The following is a 22,916-nucleotide window of genomic DNA, read 5'->3' as shown; positions in this document are numbered from 1 at the left end:
TGATGGTTGTTTGGATGCTGGTTGGTTGAATGCTGGTTGGATGGATGATGGTTGGTTGGATGGTGGATAGATGGATGATGGTTGGTTGGATGATGGTTGGATGGATGCTGGTTATTTGGATGCTGGGTGGATGGATGATGGTTGGTTGGATGCTGGTTGGTTGGATGCTGGTTGGATGGATGATGGTTGGTTGGATGCTGGTTTTATGGATGATGGTTGTTTGGATGCTGGTTGGTTGGATGCTGGTTGGATGGATGCTGGTTGGTTGGATGGTGGATAGATGGATGATGGTTGGTTGGATGATGGTTGGATGGATGATGGTTGGTTGGATGATGGTTGGATGGATGCTGGTTATTTGGATGCTGGGTGGATGGATGCTGGTTGGTTGGATGCTGGTTGGATGGATGATGGTTGGTTGAATGCTGGATGGATGGATGATGGTTGGATGCTGGTTGGCTTGATGCTGGTTGGATGGATGATGGTTGTTTGGATGCTGGTTGGTTGGATGCTGGTTGGATGGATGATGGTTGGATGGATGATGGTTGGTTGGATGCTGGTTGGATGGATGATGGTTGGTTGGATGATGGTTGGATGGATGCTGGTTATTTGGATGCTGGGTGGATGGATGCTGGTTGGTTGGATGCTGGTTGGATGGATGATGGTTGGTTGAATGCTGGATGGATGGATGATGGTTGGATGCTGGTTGGCTTGATGCTGGTTGGATGGATGATGGTTGTTTGGATGCTGGTTGGTTGGATGCTGGTTGGATGGATGATGGTTGGATGGATGATGGTTGGTTGGATGCTAGTTGGATGGATGCTGGTTGGATGGATGATGGTTGTTTGGATGCTGGTTGGTTGGATGCTGGTTGGATGGATGATGGTTGGATGGATGATGGTTGGTTGGATGCTAGTTGGATGGATGCTGGTTGGTTGGATGCTGGTTGGATGGATGATGGTTGTTTGGATGCTGGTTGGTTGGATGCTGGTTGGATGGATGCTGGTTGGTTGGATGGTGGATAGATGGATGATGGTTGGTTGGATGATGGTTGGATGGATGCTGGTTATTTGGATGCTGGGTGGAGGGATGCTGGTTGGATGGATGATGGTTGGTTGGATGCTGGTTGGATGGATGATGGTTGGTTGGATGCTGGTTGGATGGATGCTGGTTGGTTGGATGCTGGGTGGATGGATGATGGTTGGTTGGATGCTGGTTGGATGGATGCTGGATGGATGGATGCTGGATGGATGGATGATGGTTGGTTGGATGCTGGATGGATGCTGGATGGATGGATGATGGTTGGTTGGATGCTAGTTGGATGGATGCTGGTTGGTTGGATGCTGGTTGGATGGATGATGGTTGTTTGGATGCTGGTTGGTTGAATGCTGGTTGGATGGATGCTGGTTGGTTGGATGGTGGATAGATGGATGATGGTTGGTTGGATGACGGTTGGATGGATGCTGGTTATTTGGATGCTGGGTGGATGGATGATGGTTGGTTGGATGCTGGTTGGTTGGATGCTGGTTGGATGGATGATGGTTGTATGGATGCTGGTTGGTTGGATGCTGGTTGGATGGATGATGGTTGGTTGGATGCTGGTTGGATGGATGCTGGTTGGTTGGATGCTGGGTGGATGGATGCTGGTTGGTTGGATGCTGGTTGGATGGATGATGGTTGGATGGATGATGTTTGGTTGGATGCTGGTTGGATGGATCCTGGTTGGTTGGATGCTGGGTGGATGGATGATTTTTGGTTGGATGCTGGATGGATGGATGATGGTTGGTTGGATGCTGATTGGGTGGATGATGGTTGGATGGATGCTGGATGGATGGATGATGGTTGGTTGGATGCTGGATGGATGGATGATGGTTGGTTGGATGCTGATTGGGTGGATGATGGTTGGTTGGATGCTGGGTGGATAGATGATGGTTGGATGGATACTGGATGGATGGATGATGGTTGGTTGGATGCTGATTGGGTGGATGATGGTTGGATGGATGCTGGATGGATGGATGGATGATGGTTGGTTGGATGCTGGATGGATGGATGGATGATGGTTGGTTGGATCCTGGATGGATGGATGATGGTTGGTTGGATGCTGGTTGGTTGGATGCTGGTTGGATGGATGATGGTTGGCTGGATGCTGGTTGGTTGGATGCTGGTTGGATGGATGATGGTTGGATGGATGATGGTTGGTTGGATGCTAGTTGGATGGATGCTGGTTGGTTGGATGCTGGTTGGATGGATGATGGTTGGTTGAATGCTGGATGGATGGATGATGGTTGGATGCTGGTTGGTTTGATGCTGGTTGGATGGATGATGGTTGTTTGGATGCTGGTTGGTTGGATGCTGGTTAGATGGATGATGGTTGGATGGATGATGGTTGTTTGGATGCTAGTTGGATGGATGCTGGTTGGATGCTGGATGGATGATGGTTGGTTGGATGCTGGTTGGATGGATGATGGTTGGTTGGATGGTGGTTGGTTGGATGTTGGTTGGATGGATGATGGTTGTTTGGATGCTGGTTGGTTGGATGCTGGTTGGATGGATGATGGTTAGTTGGATGCTGGTTGGATGGATGCTGGTTGGTTGGATGCTGGGTGGATGGATGATGGTTGGTTGGATGCTGGTTGGATGGATGCTGGATGGATGGATGATGGTTGGTTGGATGCTTGTTGGATGGATGCTGGTTGGATGGATGATGGTTGGATGGATGATGGTTGGATGGATGCTGGTTGGTTGGATGCTGGTTGGATGGATGATGGTTGGTTGGATGCTGGATGGATGGATGATGGTTGGTTGGATGCTGGTTGGATGGATGATGGTTGGTTGGATGCTAGTTGGATGGATGCTGGTTGGTTGGATGCTGGTTGGATGGATGATGGTTGTTTGGATGCTGGTTGGTTGGATGATGGTTGGATGGATGCTGGTTGGTTGGATGTGGATAGATGGATGATGGTTGGTTGGATGATGGTTGGATGGATGCTGGTTATTTGGATGCTGGGTGGATGGATGCTGGTTGGTTGGATGCTGGTTGGTTGGATGCTGGTTGGATGGATGATGGTTGTTTGGATGCTGGTTGGTTGGATGCTGGTTGGATGGATGATGGTTGGTTGGATGCTGGTTGGATGGATGCTGGTTGGTTGGATGATAGTTGGTTGGATGCTGGATGGATGGATGCTGGTTGGATGGATGCTGGTTGGATGGATGCTGGATGGATGAATGCTGGATGGATGGTTGATGGCTGGGTGGATGCTGGTTGGTTGGATGCTGGATGGATGGATGATGGTTAGTTGGATGCTGGGTGGATGGATAATGGTTGGATGGATGCTGGATGGATGGATGGTGGTTGGTTGGATGCTGGATGGATGCTGGATGGATGATGGTTGGTTGGATGCTGGTTGGATGGATGCTGGATGGATGGATAATGGTTGGTTGGATGCTGGATGGATGGATGATGGTTGGTTGGATGCTGGTTGGATGGATGATGGTTGGTTGGATGCTGGATGGATGGATGATGGTTGGTTGGATGCTGGATGGATGGATGATGGTTGGTTGGATGCTGGTTGGATGGATGATGGTTGTTTGGATGCTGGATGGATGGATGATGGTTGGTTGGATGCTGGTTGGATGGATGATGGTTGTTTGGATGCTGGATGGATGGATGATGGTTGGTTGGATGCTGGTTGGATGGATGATGGTTGGTTGGATGCTGGATGGATGGATGATGGTTGGTTGGATGCTGGTTGGATGGATGCTGGTTGGATGGATGCTGGATGGATGTATGATGGTTGGATGGATGATGGTTGGATGCTGTTTCTGGGTTGTTTCCATTAACATGAATAATAATAAAAAGCTTCTTCTGCTCTAAATGAACCGGAACCGGATCCATCCGAACAGTTCTTCCCAACCGGAAGAGAGTAACACTGGGTCTTTTTCTCCGCTCGGTTCTGATCACCAGCTGAGTTCGCCGAACCGAACCGAGCTCCGTCCCCTGCAGCTGCGCAGGCTCGGATCTGGACCCGGTTGTCCGGCTCCTCCCCGGAGCAGCTCGGTGTGTTCGGGCCGCCGGTCGGAGCGGATATGCGGCTGCGCCTCGCTCCCTGCGGCCGCTCGGGAAGAGCTCAGGCTATGGCAAGACAACGCTACATTTAATCCGGTCTCTCTTAAAGTCATTCGGTTCAGTTCATGTATTAAAATAAAATCAGTCCAGTTCCCATCATGCCCATTGATTTTGGCCTTGCTGGTTACATTCAGGTTTACTAACGAACCAGTTCACTGACTTTGGGACTGATTGAGTATTTTAGAGGGTCTGGTAGATATGCTTCAGTAATAAAAATAAATAAATAGGGGCGTGCCGTGGTGGCGTAGGGGTTAGCGCGACCCACATTTGGAGGCCTCAAGTCCTCGACGCGGCTGTCGCGGGTTCGACTCCCGGACCCGGCGACATTTACCGCATGTCTTCCCCCCTCTCCCTCCCCCTTTCCTGTCAGCCTACTTCATGAAAAGGGACACTAGAGCCCACAAAAAGACCCCCTGGAGGGGTTACAAAAAATAAAAATAAATAAATAAATAAATAAAAGTTTTATCTTATTGAACTTCAATGTTTACTGCTGTGGTTGATGAAATATTTAACTATTACCCATTTCAGCTAGTCGAGATGTTCCAGCCATATTACCCAACTAGTAGGGTTTTTATTAAGTAGTTATGACCTTACTAGTTATAAATGTAAAAATGTTGTACCAAATAACCATTAGATAAAAGATTATATTCAGTTTTATATCTTAATGGTTAACTAAAAGGGTTTAACTAGTAAACCTAACAGTGTCGCCCCCTATAGCCAACAAGTAAAAGTTTTAGTTAACTAGAAAATATTTAACTCCACTAGTGTAGTGCTGCTAACTAGTAGTTAACTGGTGAGGCGTTCTACCTACACTCCATTATATTCAGTCAAGCTGGTTACACTGAGGCTTTAACTAGACCGCTGTGATTATTCCCTTCTGTGTGGTAAAGGTAGCTAGTTCTACTAGCTAACTAGTTGTATTTTCAGAACACTGAATAAACACACAGATGGCTTGCCATACATCTCTCTGATTCCCGCTCCGTTGTTGACTGGAGTAGAAATGATTCGGAACCGGACTTGTTCACAGGAACTAGTTCACAGTTCAGTTCCCAGCGGTTCACAACTGAACTCGTTCATGTTCACAGTTCAGCAGCTGAATCTGCAGTTTGACCTCAGTTTGACCTCGATAACCTGATCGCCGGTCATCTTGTGTCCAGAACAGAAGCAGGTATAGAGGCAGAAGCAGGTGGGGGAGGGATGCTGTAAAACACCGACCATTTAAAGATGCTGAGGTCACAGCTGACCTTTGACCTCTAGAGGAGGTGCTGCAGCATGCAGGTACTGCCTGTAAAAAGTGAAACCATGACGCAAACTGCAATGTTGCGCCACCTGTTGGTTGGTTTCTAGCAGTGCAGGACAAGCTGCTGTTTGTAAAGTTAATCACAAATTAAATAATAATTTGGTTATTAGACTGTAAACAAATAAAACAGACGCAGTTCATCTTTCAAAGTCATATTTAATTTGAAAGCTAAATATTTAGTTTACAGGTAGTTAGTGTGGTTGCCATTTATTTAATAGTTAGCTGCAAGCTAACTAAATATTTAGGCTGAAAGTTTGATGTGTATGAATGAATGAATAAAATGGTGAAAATCTGACTGAAAGATTAATCACATCTGTTTTATGACAGGCCAAAATGTTCATGTTTGAAAGTCCAAACGGACGGACAGAAATGACCATATAAGGAAGAAGACAGAGGATCAGAAAAGTTTATTTCCTTTTTATTCAGTAACATCACATAGAAATTCTTACTTGTAAATTCAAAAACGTTTTTAAAATCAAACTCAGCCATAACTACAGGAGAAAAGTTAATTTTCAGGAATATTAAGACAAGAAGTTGAAACAGTAAGGCACCGATGCCGCCGAGGGCAAAGGTCGTTCCCACAGAAACAAGAAACAACGAGGGCAGAGCAGCGATTAGATCTAAACGAAGCAGCGGAACCAGAGGAACCGGATCACTAACGGGTCCACAACACCGGCACTGTCTCCTTGACGACCGGTCTCTGTTTATTTCCTGAAACCACTGAGTCAGAGCTGCAGTTCACCAGCAGGAGACGCTGCTCAGACAGCAGGTCCACCGACTGACAGAACCAGCTAAGAACATAGACTGGACCCAGAACCAGTGGGACCTCCACCAGAACCGGAACCAGAACCTTCAGCTAGTTTCCTCTGCAGGGCCGATGGCGCTCCTGATACCAGCTAGAACCCTCCACTGACCTGAATCAGAACCAGACCGGGTCCAAACCAGAACGTTCCTCCTGGAAGTACACCCCCTCCTGGTAAAAACTTTACCAGCTTGTAGAAACTCGCAGCAGATTCAGAACCACCATCAAAGGAGAAACCCAAACAGAACCACATTAGCCTATAGATCCTAGCATAGCTGATCACTGGAAATCTTTCAAGGTGGCTGCCGTTAACAAGCCTTTTAAACCAGTTTTTGACCATTTTTGATATGTTAGCAGATGTTAGTTTGTTGGAGAACTGGGTCAGTGAAGCTAACGTTTGGCTAGCTGAGCCCACCACTGCCAATATCAGAAGCTGATCTCAGTTCTGACAGATTCTCCATTTTTCTGGAGGATATTTTTCAAAATCCACCAGAAAAATCTAACAGAAGATAAAGAAAGTATATATATGTTGGAGCTTGTGGCAGCCATCTTGTTTCTAGTGAAGAGGCTTTCTCCTTCAACCCAAACAGGTTAAAGAGTTATGACCTTTAGTCTTCACCAGCTACCAGGAGTTTCTCTGAGTAATGCCCCATCTGATGTTGGAATACATTTGCGGAGATGTACTTTCTTTCCATGTTTTGTCAATGAGTTTATTATATTTGGCATAAAACTGTAAATATTTGTGTCATCCAGCAGTTTGGAGGCAAAGCAGCTGAGGGGAAGTTCTGAGGAGCTTCAGTTAGCAAACATGAGGAACCAACCAGCTGGACTCCAACCCGTCTGAAAGGCTCTGCTGCTCTGCTCACCTCGTTTAGTACAAAAATACATTAGAAACAATCACTGAGAGGCAGAAGCCAGACAATCAGAAACATCGCAATAAGTCAGAAGTATTCACAGCCTGCTGTTCTCACACACACACACACACACCCACACCCACCCACACACACACACACACACACACTCTGTAAACTCAACACAGGCACAGGAAAGACTTTTCTCTTGGCTGTTAATGAAAACCTGCAGACCATCTGCAGAACCAATCAGCTTCATGTGTGGGACTGAAACTCCTCCCACTAAGGCTGGGCGTGGCTTCAGTAGCCCCTCCCACTATGGGTGTGGTTTTGCTATCTGTGCTCCATGTTGATGGGCGGGGCCTGTGCTCTGGGGGCGGGGCCATCTCAGGTAAGGCAGTAGCTCCTGTGCTTCCAGCAGCTGGGCAGGTGTAGGACAGGTGTGGGCGGGGCTTAACCGAGTTGTTCTCTGGCGGCTCAGCAACATTTGCTTCATATTTATCTTCCTCATACCTAAATTTTGTGTTTATGTCCTTAATTATCTGAATGTGAAATCTGGATAAAATGTAAGTTATTTATAAGTTGGTAATATTATATAATTACTCAGGAACATGTTATTGAGGAATTAACCCTTTATAAACATGTTATTACAAACTGTTACTATAACCTAGTTACAATTATACAACAATTATTTACTTAATAGTTGAACAGAAGAAGCTGTTGAAAGATATAACAGATATGTATGTAATCAATGCTCTTGAATAATTACTTATTGTGTAAATATGACTGTGTTTCTGTGATGATAGATTATTAACATGAATATTTAGAAAATAAGCTAAAACTAGTTAACGTCTCATTAGAAGCTGTTGCTACTAGTTACATTATAATAATAATTATATAATATTACCAAACTGTTTACATTGTTGCCATTAAACAGTGTAATAACAGGTTATTACAATGTAATAAATATGTTATTAAATTTAAATTTTTGCTGCTAAGCAGATTCCCTCTATGGCATTTCATTGGATTATTGATTATATAGCATTGAATTTATATATCAATATATTATTTGTATTTAGCCAGATGCCTGAGCTGAACCTGAACCTGAACCTGAACCAGAACCCGAGAGAACCTCTGGGTCAGACAGAATCAGCATTAATCCTAAATGTGTTTGGATTTGACCTGGATCCTCACGGGGAGAAATGTCAGCTCCAGTAGCTCCAGTAGCTCCAGTAGCTCATTAAACTGGTTTTCCAGTTACTGTAGAAAGTCAATCAGAACCAACTGAACCATCATGATGTCATCAATACCACTAATATGATGAACCAGAGGAGCCGATCCAGCCAGTTGATGCTAGCGGCCAGCAGCTAGACTCTGGTCCTTCCCTGCCGTTACCATGACAACAAACCAGTAGACAGGATGGACAACATGATGGACAATATAACAGACATCAGGACGACCCCCGACCCCCGTTAGGACTCCAGCAGGCTGTGCCAGCGGCAGACCTGCCGTCCTTTGGCCTCCTTCATGTGCGTCCAATGGCTGAGCTCGTCTTCCCCGGAGCTGTTGAGGCCCAGGGAGATCCAGCCAATCAGCTCCTTCCTCTTCATGCTGCGCTTGTTGTAGACGGACAGGATGAGGGTGACGTCGGACAGCTGGAACAGCGCCACCTGGAACACGAAGGTCTCCTTGTAGGTGGGGTTGGGCTGTCCCCGGCAGACGGACGTCTTACACTTGGACATCTCATGACCCATGGAGTTCAGCAGTGACAGCTTCACCAGCGTGTCTAGACAGGAAGCAGGAAGCAGGTTACAGGAAGTACAGGAGGAGAGACGGAGCGCAGCGGCAGGTTCTGATAGAACCAGAACCAGTCAACTAAGCTGTTTTCTAAACGCTTTGCTCCCTCCATCCTGTCACCAGGTTATGACCTCGAGGTCGCCGTTTCCTCCTGATCAAAGCACAGCTGTAGCGCTGCATTCTTCCTGTTGCTAAGCAACCGCTGCACATAAACCTGGAGACGCTGACGACAGTAAACGATCAAAACATCCAATTTTCTCAGAAGACGAGCAGCTCTGTGACTTTAACTGATGCAGGAAGAGCCTGAGGAGCTGCTGGGCCCTGACATTCACACAGGGCCCAGCCCCTGTAGAGCTCTACACGCAGTCAGCCTGGCGGGGCGCTAACGCTCTACACGCAGTCAGCCTGGCGGGGCGCTAACGCTCTACACGCAGTCAGCCTGGCGGGGCGCTAACGCTCTACACGCAGTCAGCCTGGCGGGGCGCTAACGCTCTACACGCAGTCAGCCTGGCGGGGCGCTAACGCGCTACACACAGTCAGCCTGGCGGGGCGCTAACGCTCTACACGCAGTCAGCCTGGCGGGGCGCTAACGCTCTACACGCAGTCAGCCTGGCGGGGCGCTAACGCTCTACAAGCAGTCAGCTAGTCTCAGATAAGCTAGTTAATGCAATCTTGGCTAGGCTAGGCTAAGTTAAGGAAACACACACCACTACTTCAGACACTGACCTTTAGGAACCATTTTATACCTTTATGACTCAAAGGTCAAAGCTTACGGTCAACATATAAAATCATTTTCCGCTGAAAATATTGAGGATCTAAATTGAAATAAATGTGAGAAGAAGCTGAGGAAGCACAAATAAAAACTTCATAAAACATCTGCAGAAGCAGCGACCTGTCCAGTGACCCCACCTCTCGCCCTTTGACCTTACGCACCAGCCGTAATCCTGCTGTATTGCTGCAGTAATATGTCCAGGCACATCCTGCTGCATAGTGCGTATTGTGCTGCACTTTGTGCTGCTGTCTGATAGACATGGACTGAAAGCTGCTTTCCAGCTTTCAATCACACACTGACTTCGCTCTCTTTCCGTGAAAGCAGAGAGGAAAAGATCCACGACTCGTCCCTGAACAGCTGAATGCGCTTGGCGTCTGAGAGGGTCAGCAGAGCGGCTGGCTCCTTTCCGCTGTTCACACCACAGAAAGGAGGTGTGAAAACGCGCCGCGTCTCGCTTCCCCACTCGGAGAGTCAGAGCCAATCAGAGATCAGCGAGGATCAAAACGTTTCAGGCACCAGATGGGACTTTTCTGACCGGAGGAGCTTTTCAGGATGACACAAGAAAACCTGACAGCCAGTTATGAGCTGGTAAGACCCACAAACAAGAGGGCAGAGAGTGTGTGCAGGTGTGTGTGTGTGTGTGTGTGTGGGGGTGTGTGTGTGTGTGTGTGTGTGTGTGTGTGTGTGTGTGTGTGTGTGCACAGAAAGATAGGACATCAGTTTGTTCTGGTAAGTGAACATCCTCATCAGAAACTAGTATTAAAATATATACATATTTATTTGCTTTTTCATTTTAAATATATTGAAAATTACGTGTTTGTATTTTATGAAAATATTTTTCATGTTTAAAATAACTAGAAAGTTTCAAGACAGAACCAAACAGAACTGTAAAAACTCAAAACTGAATCTTCAATATTTCACATAATTAAAATGGACTCAAGTTCTTTTAAAAATGGTAGTTTTTATATTAATCTAGTCAAAAATGTGATATAAGTAATAAACTAATTATTTCATGTATATTATGAAAAAGCTGAAATCAATATTTCCAGACTGAGTGGGAATCCTGGAACCGGATTGACTGGAATGAAAAAGTGAGAAACGGTTGAAGACAATCAGGCAGAAACGGAGGGAGGGATTCATATTCATATTCATATTCATATTCATGCATGAACGAACGAACAAACACAACGAGCAAAACGTCTTCATGGATGAGATCCTGACACCTCCAGCTCCAATCACATACTTCAGGTTTTACCTTTATTTTGGATTATCAATATTCTTATCAATATACAATTAGACAAATTAAGACAAGTAATTTGTCTTAATTAAGGACAGAAATAAAAATTAAGATAAACTAAAGACAAATTAAGCTAAGCTAAGGTAGGCTAACAGTTTGTATTTTATTGATAATGCGCTTCCTTTCTGCTTCTTGGTTCTAACTAATAATTTATTTAAAGCAAATCAAATAAATATAAAAAAGCTCTATAGGAATCATTTTGTTGAACAGAAAATATTTCATTTGTCAATCAAACTGTTATTTTTAGTCATTTCATAGATTAATGTAAATATCTCAGGATAGAAATGAGTTTTGGTGCAGAATAAAGAAACGTAAAAACACAACACTGGTTCATCTTTAATATGTTTGAAACTGAAGCTTTAGGTAGAAACTAATATTTCTATTTCTAGTTTTAGTCAGTTTAGTTCTTTGTGAAAGACAAAGAGCCAATTCCCATCCAACTGCAAGCAGTTTTGTGAAAATATGATGAAAAGATTTCAGTGAAATGTCTGAACTGCATCCATGAAGGCGCAGAAAGGCTGAGTGGGTCGGCGCAGACTCACCTCTGATTATATAAACCTGTCCCCCTACCAAGTGTTTGAGACAACAGAACAGCCCGTCTGACAACAGGGGTTGGACAGCAGTAAGAAAAAACAGCGACCAAGATGTCAAAAGCCAGTAGGGACAGAATATCAGGAGCAGGACGACATTCAGAGAAGGAAGGTAAGGAAAGAAAATCGGGTCAAATATCAAGAACAATGCACAAGGTTCACTACATAATTTGGGATTTCATAAAAATCCTTCATTTTGGCTGGAAGAGACGAAACTGGCAGAAATTCACAAATAAACCCCAAATGATATCCACTGAAAAATCAAGATGGTGGCTAATTTTCAAGATGGTTGTCAAGAAAATAGTGTTTTTGCACTACATTTGACAACATTTAACAGATAAAACTTTTCTAATCATACATAATTGGACCTATAGAAATCATATTTACTGATAATCTTGTGATTTTTCAACATGGCCGCGTCATAGAAAAGACAGTTTTACACCAAAAACCACCAGTCAGATGAATGTGTTGGTGTCAAATCACAGCTACATATTTGATCCATAGAAATCTTCTTTTCTTGATTTTGTGCTTTTTCTGGTGGACATTTTCAAAATGGCTGCCACGGTTGTAAAGGAGAACAAATGTTTGAACTAAAATCAGCAGCAGTGCTGGACAAAGCTAACCAACCTAACAACCACTAACTAGCTAAACAAGAATCTTAGCTCTGCTAATGTCACTAAACACATAGCTGACGCTAACTCTAAACCGCTAAGCCCATTAAAAGAATTAGCGGAAGCTAACGCTAACCATTAAGACGACTATTTCTCAGTCTCTCGTGTTCATCTCCTGCCAGATGACGACAGCTGTGAGACTTAAAACGAAATAAAAATAAAAATGGAACAGTCAAGTATACTCATGCTTTGAGTGAGTTTAGCATATTTTGAATATCAAATATAATGCAAAGTGTTAAACCCTTTAGAAACTTATATTCCCATTATAGTTAGAAATGTTTCAGCTAATGATGAGATGAATAATCTTGTTTGCCAGTGAGACCAGGAGAACAAGATGCAGCTGCTCAGAATGTTCTAGCAGGCTAGGAACCGGGGCGCAGAGGGGAACGTGTCCCCCCAATATTGGAGATCGTGGCATTGTCCCACCCAATAATTTCACCACAGTTGTGAAGAATTTTGAAATCTTCCAGTCACGTGCTTTTATTTTGAAGGCGCACCACATCACAGCACTTCCTGCCTCCTCTGAACGGCTCAGAGTGTTTAGGAGGCAGCGGGAGCCAGAAAATGAGCTAAACGGGAGAGTTACCATGAATATGGCCTGTTTATAAAATATTTTTGGTTAAGCCGTTTTAATTCTGGAATTGTCACATGTCCAAACCTTTACTGCTAACTTTGTCTAAACGTTGGTTACTCTGACCACAATATTTTATTTCATCACAATGAGACTGAAAAATGAACCTTTTTATTATTTAACGTGAGCAACGGCTACACAACACCTGATCATACTGACCACTTAACGTGTGTATTATTTTATATGAATTCTATTCTATTCTATTAATTTTATTATATTATATTAATTATATTATATATATTATATTAATAATTTTATTATATTATATTAATTATATTATATATATTATATTAATAATTTTATTATATTATATTAATAATTATATTATATTATATTATATTAATAATTATATTATATTATGTGCAGGGCTTGAATGATGAAGGAAGGTGAAGAAGCTCTGATGAAATCTTCATTTAGTTTATTGAAATATGTATTAACTAGTTGTAATTTTTAAATAAACTAAACTATTTTATTATGAGAAGGAATATTAGAGGCAGGTGGAGTTTCAGGATGTGAAGATATAAAAATTATATTAATTATAATAGAACAGGTGAGACTGATGTCAGGTTGATTTCTGTCAACGTTTCAATATTTTTTCATTATTTCCACACTATAAGGTTATTGGTTAGGAGACAATAAGAAAAGTGTTTGAGGTTTAAAAATAAATGAGTGAAAGTTTTGCTATGAGAAACGGTTTACACAGTAAATAGAGTTGAGATGTATAATAATGTATCCATCTGAATATTGTTAAGTAGTCTAATTTCTCATTCTGTTTGATAAAATCATATTATTTTATCTTTAGTTAATTCATATTCTGATGCTGTTCATCACTGCAGTGTCTGTTGTGAATCCATGAATCCATGAATCCATGAATCCATGCAGGAGCATCAGGCTGCAGAGGCAGAAACACAATCAGTGGATATTTTAGTTAAATGTTTGTGGCTGAAAAAGATTTAGTGTTTTTATGGCTCATGGTTGGTAAGTTACTGAATGCAGAGCTGGAAAAAGAGACGGAGTTATCAGAGAGGAGCTAAAGGCTTGTTAGATTTTTAGTTATTTTGTAGACCAAACTGTAGGAGCCATTTATCCTTTTCTGTGTTTATCGCCACCAGGGGGCGCATTTCATTTTGAGTTCTGTGTGTCTGATGGGTATTTAAGGTCAACGGTGATTCTGTTCAGGTGTTGTTAGTGGGAAGAGGCAACAGTTTTCCACTGTGTTTGGTTTGGGTTTGATGTCGAATTTACGTGTAGCTACATGGAAGTAGCAAACAATGGACATTGTTCTGTACAATAAATGACCTTTTTATAAGTCAAACTAAAGATCGGCCTGATGAATCTCTACTGAACGCACGTGAGACCAACGCCTTTCAAGCATAACAACCAGTAGCCTAAAATATAGGATTTTAGCCGCTACACAAACTGTTGCACTGATGTAGAGTCGTTCAAGAACAAAACTTGTTTTTAGATTTTATTTTTGTTGGTCAAACTGCTGGTTTGAGTTGAAAACTGCTGAGTCTTATTTTATGAGCTGTTTTTTTCTTTCCTTAGAAGTTCGTCTCACTGATGGAGGCTGTGAACCTGAACGCCGCTGCACTGTCAACAAACCCAGAAGCAAGCGCTGCAGGGAACTTACTGGGTGGCTTGTTGGCGGCCAGGTTTTTGAAGTGGATGCCTTTGATGATTTCCACGGAGAGGCGGCCGGTGGTGGCGTTGTACACCAGGCCCACCAGGATCTCCGGAGCCGAGGTCTGACTGACGGACTGGAAGGACGAGGCGCTGTCGCTGCACGTCAGGTCAGACAGGCTGACCTGGGACTCCCCGCCCTGAAAACACCACAGCTGACCATCAGGAAACCCCCCCAGTCATCCACCATGGGAAACTAAATGTCGATCATCGGTTTTTAGCGCCGCGTGACGTTCCTCCTCAGGATCTAAACCAGCCTGAAAACTCAGGAGTTCCTACATAGTAACCAACAAAACCCAACATGAACCAGCCTCTGAGAACAACCGAACCAGACTTTCTAGAGAAACGGGCCGGAGTCGGACTACAGCGGACCGGATTGTTTCATTGAAACTGGAGTCTGTTGAACCAGAGATCTTGGATCGATGGAACCAACTGTATAAATACAGGTGAAGTAAAGAGCAGTTAATGAAAGCAGGGCGTGGGGGTGGGGGTGTGCGGTGGTGCGTCTTACCGGGAGACTGCAGCATGGATCCAGGATGACCGGCACAGACATTTTGCCCTGCAGGTTGAGCTTGGTGAGGTAGAAGACCTTTTCTCCGAACACCTTCTCCTTCTTCATGCGTCGGATGCTGTAGAGGCGGAAGCGGACGGCATAGTTGCCGATCATGTCCGTCTCCACGTGGCTGAAGCGGAAGGTCTCGGTGAAGACGGGGCCGGGCCCTCGCTGGACGCCCGTCTTGGCCCTCTGCTTCTTGGTGGGCAGCAGCACTAGGTGCACCTGCCAGGAGAAGTTCCCTGTGCGTTTGATGGAGGGCAGGTCGGTCACCGCCATGATGGTCACGGTCAGCTGCTGCTCCTCCGAGTCGTAGTCAAACACCACATCCAGGGTGCCGTACTTGGCGAGGGCATCGGGTTCGTAGCCTTTTGGGAAGCGTGCGGCTGACCCGCGGGCCGACGTGTCCTAGAGGAGGAGAGGTTCAGGTCCAGAAGGAGCATCAGGCTGTCAGCGGATCAAAGGCCGGCGTTTACCTCAGGGCTGAGGACGGCCGTGCTGTCGCTGGGGGCGTCCTCCTCGTAGCCTTTGTTCAGGTAGCCTTCGCTCTCCTGGCCGTCGCTGCCCTCGCTCAGGCACTTGCCAAAGGACAGGTGAGGGCTGCCGCTGGTCTGGGACAGGTCGCACTTGGCATCGCCCAGGTCCGACAGTGTGCAGGACATCCTGGGAGAGCCGTTCTCGTCCTGGTAGGGAGGCGGCTGGAGTTCGTCCAGCGGCGGCGTTCTCCTCATCCTCTGGATGCAGTTGGCTGGTTGGGGAGAGTTTGGTGGTCTCAGGTACGACAGCTTTACCTCTAAACACCAACAGATCTGACAGCACATTCTCCCAGGACCTTTCACACAACCGCCCTGCACATTTTAACCAAACTATTAGAGTGGTGCAAAAAGGAAAAGGGAACTAGGCGCGTTTCTGTGTTTCCATCTGCTGGTTTGGAGAGACTCGACAAGGCGACGCAGAGTGTGATGTCATCAGATGTTGACGCTATGCATGTCTGTGGTAAACAGGAAGTAGAGGCTGCCAGCTAGCCTGGAGCAGAGAGACTGCTTCCTCCCAGCTGGAGGTCTGGAGTTTGGTTCCTCTGGTCAGGCTCAGACCACCAGCAGATGGTAGTTCGCTATGTCAGAACTTATTCAGTTAACATCTTTCTGAATTTCTTAGCGCTTGAACACTTTTTCTGAAAAGCCAAAAACCGCCTCAAGCGAGTGTAAAAACATTTCTGCGACATTGAGGAAGTTATTTTGAATTTTGCCATTTTCATTAGTCATTTCCAATGCAATGCTTCAAAATGTGCATAAAATTTTTTTTGATGGAAAATCAGCTGCTAGCTGCATTTCCATATATCATCAAATTGAGCAAATAAGAATTACAAAAATAAATTCTTAATGGAAACACGCCAATGTGTAAAAAAACCCTCATATTTTTCAATAAAAAGTTTTTGAAGTTTTTGAAGTTTTGGCGCTGCGCTACGGCTCCTGAGAGCATTTTAATACACTTCCGGGTCGGTTTGCTGCATTCTCAGCAGGTGAGGCGGCGTTCCCGGTGCAGTCCTGAGAAGTGATGCTCCGAGTGTTAAGTTGATGACACAAAGTAAGTTATGGCATTTAGCGTGCTTCTTTAAAATCCTAGATTCAGTTTGTTATTTGTGTAAACTGCAGGAGGGCGGGGACTCAGAGAACCTGCTCAGCCTCCGTAGGTTTACCTGCATCTGTCATTGCTGAGTTATTGCAGCAGATATAGTGATGAAGGCAGGCGCTGCCAGCTGCTGCCATTGTGTAGGGATTTTATCTGCCACATGATGGCGCCACAGAGCCTCTTCTGTTAGTCTGTTGGTGGTTTTTCTGCCTAATGATGTAACCTTTACGTGAACTGAGTTATTTGTGTATGTTGTGGATTTACATGCACATGTGGATGGCTGAGTTTATTTCTTATTAGATATTTTTGTTTGAGTTTGTATTAGTTGAACCTCTATTGCTGTAATATATTAGCCTAAAGGCAATTTATTTGTTATTACAGACTGTTGGCAACTCTGAGCATCAAGACAAATAAACCAGCTCACAGCTACAGTTAAGGTTTCGATCTCATGTCCTCCTTCCTGTATCCTGACCGAGACACCATCTTGTTTGCTGTAAATACCTGAGAACCTAACCTAATTAACACCAGTGTTCACGACTTAATGACTTATTGTTATTGAACAAGTTTATTCATGCATCAACTTAACTGCATTCCTTATTGAATAGCAAAATTGCAATCACAACATTTAAATTTTTTACATTAGCAGACAGTTTCTGAATCCTGTATGCTGCATCTGGACTCAGTATGTTACTTTCCTAATAGTCAATAATCAGCTGACATCCTGCGAATTAAATTTCAATGTTCTGTGACGGATATGAGAGATACTAACTTAATTCTTAAATATTTAGCTTCTTTGCTAAACTTTTCGCAAAGAAGCTAAATAACCCATGTTATTTTAGCGAATATGAATTATAGCTTGTAATACACCGTATTGCCGATAGGTGCCAGTAAATGGCTTCAAAGTAGCCTAAAGCTACAGTGATATGCTACAGAATATGGGCTAGAACAGTTTTCCCCAACCACCGGGCCGCGGACCGGTACCGGTCCGTGGACCAATTGGTACTGGGCCGTGCAATAAATAATGAAATATTTCCGTTTAATGCATTGCTTGAGTCTGGAGGATCTTTTATGTTGAAAGTCCTTTAACCGGATTCTCTCGGTTCCGTCTTGCCGCCAACATGGAGCCACAAGCAGCAAAATGAGTCAGAAACGGATCAGATTGTTTGGAAAGTTTCTTTGTGAAGGGAAAAGGCCCAGAGAAGAGACAGGAGGATGGATTTATCCCGGCAGGTGATTCCCACAGTCCAAGCTCTGCATGATATGGTGACCGGATGTTAATGAGGCAATGAAGCTTCAAGCTGCTTCTCCACTAGAGACCAAGAACCCTGAGCATCAGCAACACTTCCGGTCTCATTGTCTCTCGTCTCTCCCAGATGGACCGTCTGGTTGCAGAGAAACAAGCTCAGGGCTCCATTAGTCGTTATCCTGAGTTAAAGTTTTCACCAAAGTAAAATGTTCGTTTTTGTGGCGCATTTGTATCTTATTTTGAAGGGATATGTAAACGTTACCATAGCGACCAGAGTCAGAGAGCGTTAGGGCAGTGGAGAGACGAGAGGAGGAGTAGAGCTTGTGAGTTTTAGGTCTGGTTCACACCATTTAAGGATTGTGGGCCGATTTTCCAAACCTCTGTGACCACAGAGCCGATAAAAGTCCAACAGGTTCGGTCGGTTCGTGAGTCCAGCAGCAACACACCACAGAACCGATTCCAGGAGAAAATCCAGTAAAACCCCAACAAACCAAACATGAATTTAGAATAATCAAACAGGATGATGATGTAGAAGCAGCAGTGATAGTTTGTGGCTCATTTTAAATGATTAAAGACAAAACAAAAACAAAAGGCGTTTGATAAAAGACGGGAGCAGCTGCTCTATGGACCTTACCAAGCTCCGCCCACAACCGACCCACGTGACCGCAAGTCTCACAAACAAAGCCTGGCGGCGCTTTGTTTCTATGTAAACATGACTCTTAGTGCATCATTTCTACCGGATTTTCACAATATGTCAGCTGCTACATGGACAGAGGAACTAACAAGTTCATGTCATCCTTGTTGGATGAGATCAAGGTGTTTGAGCCTCACGACGCCTCCAACATTGAGTGTCACAGCAAAACGCTTTTGCTCCATGAGGAAAACGGCAGATCCACCCTCTACATCAGGGGACCCAAACTTTTTGAGACCAAGATCTACTTTTTCTCTCACCAGCCGGCTGAGATCTACCTCATGACACGAAGACATAAAAATTGTAAATTAAACTCTATTGACTTATTTTATATATCCATCAGTTATAGCAGAAATATTAAAGTGATAGAAAACCTGATGCAGTTTCTTCCTCAGTGAGACTCTGTCACTGGGAGCAGGTTACTGGTTTCTCAGTCACAAGCTGGTTGCAAACCTGAGGCCAGCAGGTGTCAGTCAGTTATGGTAGATCTGAACTTTGACCTCAATATGAGAAGCTACAGACTGATAGGAGGAACCAAAGAGCTCTGTAAAGGTAAAGGCAAATCTTCTGAAGTTGGGATATAATTCATTTAATTTCACATAATTACCGCGGTAGAAGCCATTTGTTTGTTAAAATTTTATGAAATATATTTGTTCTATTTGATGTTTGTTGTGAATGACGTAAACTCACAAACGAACGAGGTAATTAGTCCAACGTTTAGAAACTACAGCGGCTGTAATGAGCCACAGCAAAGGGAAACAAAGGTAAAATAACCTGAACAGGTGATCAACTCAAAACCACTCCTACCTTTTTACTCTCTCTCTCTCTGTAGTTTATGCACACCTGTTACCGTGGCAACCAAGACGAGCAAAGATTACGTTAAAAACATAACATTCAGTTTGTTACGATATCAAGTTTCCAGGCTTGATATTTATTTCTGGATTATTAATCAGCGCTTCCCTGAACACAGCGATGGTTGATTGACTAGCTGTACTTGGTGCTAACGTGGCTAACAGAGTAACAGTTTAGTCCAAAGCCTTTTCTGCTAAAATAAAATCTTTAGTGTATGTCAGATACAGACACATTGCATATTGATCTGTTTAGCTAACGTAAGACTGTGTAGCAGACAGGCTTCAAGGTGTACAAGTTGTATCAGTTCTGCCTTTATGCTGTACTTAGCTAACGGGAAGCTAAGTGTGTTTGTGAGACGGCCACGTAGAATGGGCATCAGCCAATGAAAAGCGGCCTCTGTGGTAAAGTCCATGGACCAACTTATCGGATGTATTGATGATTTTAATGATGACAAAATGTAATATTTGTTTCTGGTTTCTCAATTGGTGACTATATGTTGTTTTTATGACTTAATTTTTGTTTTCAATTTAATTCAAATGTAAAGATTTGAACTGAATTGTACATTAATTGTACAATTTAATTGTACATTAAACATATTTTTGTGTTTTTATTATTTAAAGCCCTTTAATCTGACATTTTGTTGCTGAAATGTGCAAAACAAATAAACTTGATTGATTGATAGAATATTAAAGAGCAGCTTGTATTTAGATGTGTCCATACATGCAAATAGGAATAAAATTGTATTCAAAAAGCACATTTCTATGTTTACATCCAAATTTTAAAGATTTTTACAGTGATATGCTGCAGTATATTCATTAGAAAATGGTCAAGTATTTAAAATAATCTCTCATAGGCCAAACAGTCCATGTGACATTTTTTATATTTGGATCAAAATTCAAGGTCAAAATCAAGATACATCTTTGGTATTATTGTTCCATTTATTGCCACATTAAGATACTTTCCTGTCAAATATGATTTTTAAAAGTATTAGACGCTGGGACCGTCAGGTTATTTGTCATCCTCCCACATAAAGAACCGCTTGGTTTTGTTCGCCCTCCCCGTCTCGCTCTCTCTCAGCTGTATGTGTGGCAGGTGGATTTCCTGTCTTTGTAATTAGAACCAAATTAGGTTAAACTGCGTTTCTTCCCTCGCCATCGTGTTTTTTTATTAAAAGATGTTAAGAACACAGACATAAAGTTTAGAGCGCAGACACAGAGCCATGCTGGGCAGCGTGTTCAGATGGAAATGCTGCACATGATAAATCATTCTCACTGCTCACTCAACGCACCTCTTCAAGCACAACCACATGTTATACCTGCAGTTCACATCGAGCTGCACAGCAGCAGAATTTACAGTTTTACTATAAAGCTGGTTAAAAAATAGATTAGGCATTTCCTGCCCCTTTTTCTTCTCTTTTATACAAGCAGACAACACATAAGCTCAACAACACAAAAGCTTTATATTTATTACAAAATATTCATCTAAGAATTGATTTCTTCCTGTGATGGAAATAATTTCTGATTAAGTTCTCTGTTTTCATACTTTCATAGATTGTTCTTCTTTTTACCTTTTCTACAGTTTTTCATGTTAAATTGCACTTTTTTGTTAAGTTTGTTAAACTATCTTGAATCTGTATTTCTAAATAAAGACTAACAGAAAGATCACAGTAACTTTTATTTATGATAAAACCTGTTTTTTCCTTATAACAAACAAACCAGATATAACAAGTTTGGGCTTCTTCATGGTCCGGAGTATTAAATTATGATAACAATTATCATCTAATATTATGTACAGATTAACTCTAATCTTAATTTAACACCTGGAACCTGAAGAAATCCAAACGTGTTAAATCAGCTTTTTTATGTTTGGTATAAAAAGAAAAACAGGATTTATCAAAGAAAAAAGGTGAATGGACTGAACTTGTGTCGTGCCTTGCTAGTCATGTTGACCACTCAAAGCGCTTCACACTACAGTCACATTCACCCACACACACATTTACACCCACATGCAGGTCGGGGGGCAACTTGCCGCTAAGTGCCCCGCCCCGGGGCAGCTCAACATGTGGCTCAGGAAGCTGAAATCGAACTTACAACCTTCTGGTCACAAGACGACCACTCTACCACCGAGCCACAGCCACCCTAAAAAAGCCACTGCATGATCCTTTTGCTAATCTTCTTTAAAATACAGATTTAAACAGAATAACGAGCTACAATTCAGTGCAATTTAATATAAAAAGTGAGTAGAAAAGGTAAACTAAAGGACAAACCATAAAAGCACAAGTACAGTGAAAATAAACAGAAATTATTACTATTAAAAGAAGACATTTTAATTCTTAAATCAATACGTTGCTATAAATACTGAGCCGAGTTTTGCGGCACTGAGCCGCCTGCCACTAAACCAGCGAAGGGAAAAGGGCTAACGTTCGGCTAATTCAATTCATTTTACAAGTTTAACAATAATACTGGACATGGTTGGAGTTTCTTAAAGTGTTTTGGGGGCAATTTACAGTGACCAACTGACCTGACCTACATGTTTTAGGAGATGTGGGGGGAAACCGGAGCACCCGGAGAAAACCCACGCAAACACGGGGAGACCATGCAAACTCCACACAGATGGTCTCTGTGAAGACGCAGCGCTAACCGCTGCACCACCGTGTTGCCCACGTTTTTTCCAATCGGGTCGGGAAGGGATCTATTTTCTAGTTAGTCGATGGAGAAAAAACTTCATGGTTTTTAAATTTCCTCTTGACGGAGCGTGGCATGGCGCCCCGTTCACAGACCTCTCACGTCTTTCTCCTCTAAATATCAAAATCAAGAACATTAAACATGTTCTTGATTGTCTTCAATCTTTTGTTTTTTTTTTGGCTTCTTCAATCGCAGAATGTTTTGGACTTTTTTCCAAATTGAAAATTTAGATTTTTTCTTTTTACCATCCTGCAGGGTTTTAGTATCTGGATTGTTTAAATCCTCCAGGATGGTTTCTCCAGCGATCTCAGTCTCTCCTGTGGATTCTGGATCCGTGGAACAACCTGATAAGGTTTTTCCTGAGAGTTCCTCCTCCGAAGAAACCTCTGGACTGAAGACTTTAACCAGGTCGACTTGGTTCTGTGAGTTTTCCTCCTTGTCTTGGGAAACTGGGATGTGTTTTTGATGGAAATCTTCTTCCTCAGCTCTCAGAGTGTCGGGCAGCAGTACATCCTCTCTTGCTCCGTCCAAATCATTTATCACACAACTTATCTCCTGCTGGTATTTTGCTGCTTCCTGTTTCAATGCAGTGACATCAGTTTCATACCGACGGTTTAACTCCAGGTACAAACTGTTAACCTTCTCCAACTCAGCCTGGACACTCCTTTCCTGGTCTTGAAGGAATTGAATCTCAGTTGTTGTTTTATCTTGGAGGACGGCAAACTCAGCTCTCATATTGTC

At 43.3% G+C, this 22,916-nt stretch overlaps 1 protein-coding gene across 6 annotated transcripts in view; it reads right to left on the bottom strand.

Moving 5' to 3' along the window:
- Positions 1-5,815: 5,815 nt before the first annotated feature.
- LOC116708697 (synaptotagmin-14-like) overlaps positions 5,816-22,916 on the bottom strand; it is a 33,906-nt gene continuing 16,805 nt past the window's right edge. For 2 of the 6 annotated variants that reach the window (XM_032546648.1, XM_032546649.1), the window contains exons 5-9: positions 15,547-15,818; positions 15,029-15,478; positions 14,468-14,657; positions 11,485-11,562; positions 5,816-8,862 (exon numbers count right to left, since the gene is read on the bottom strand). In XM_032546648.1, the coding sequence (XP_032402539.1) occupies positions 8,549-8,862; positions 11,485-11,562; positions 14,468-14,657; positions 15,029-15,478; positions 15,547-15,818 (1,304 nt within the window). In that variant the 3' untranslated portion in view covers positions 5,816-8,548. The remainder of the gene's footprint in view (positions 8,863-11,484; positions 11,563-14,467; positions 14,658-15,028; positions 15,479-15,546; positions 15,819-22,916) is intronic. The other 4 variants (XM_032546650.1, XM_032546651.1, XM_032546653.1 and 1 more) reach the window with 4 other exon arrangements.

Source organism: Xiphophorus hellerii, chromosome 19 (assembly GCF_003331165.1).
Source record: "Xiphophorus hellerii strain 12219 chromosome 19, Xiphophorus_hellerii-4.1, whole genome shotgun sequence".
Taxonomy (NCBI): Eukaryota; Metazoa; Chordata; class Actinopteri; order Cyprinodontiformes; family Poeciliidae; genus Xiphophorus; species Xiphophorus hellerii.
Note: the sequence above shows the minus strand (reverse complement) of the source record. Positions and strands in the feature narration are given on the sequence as shown.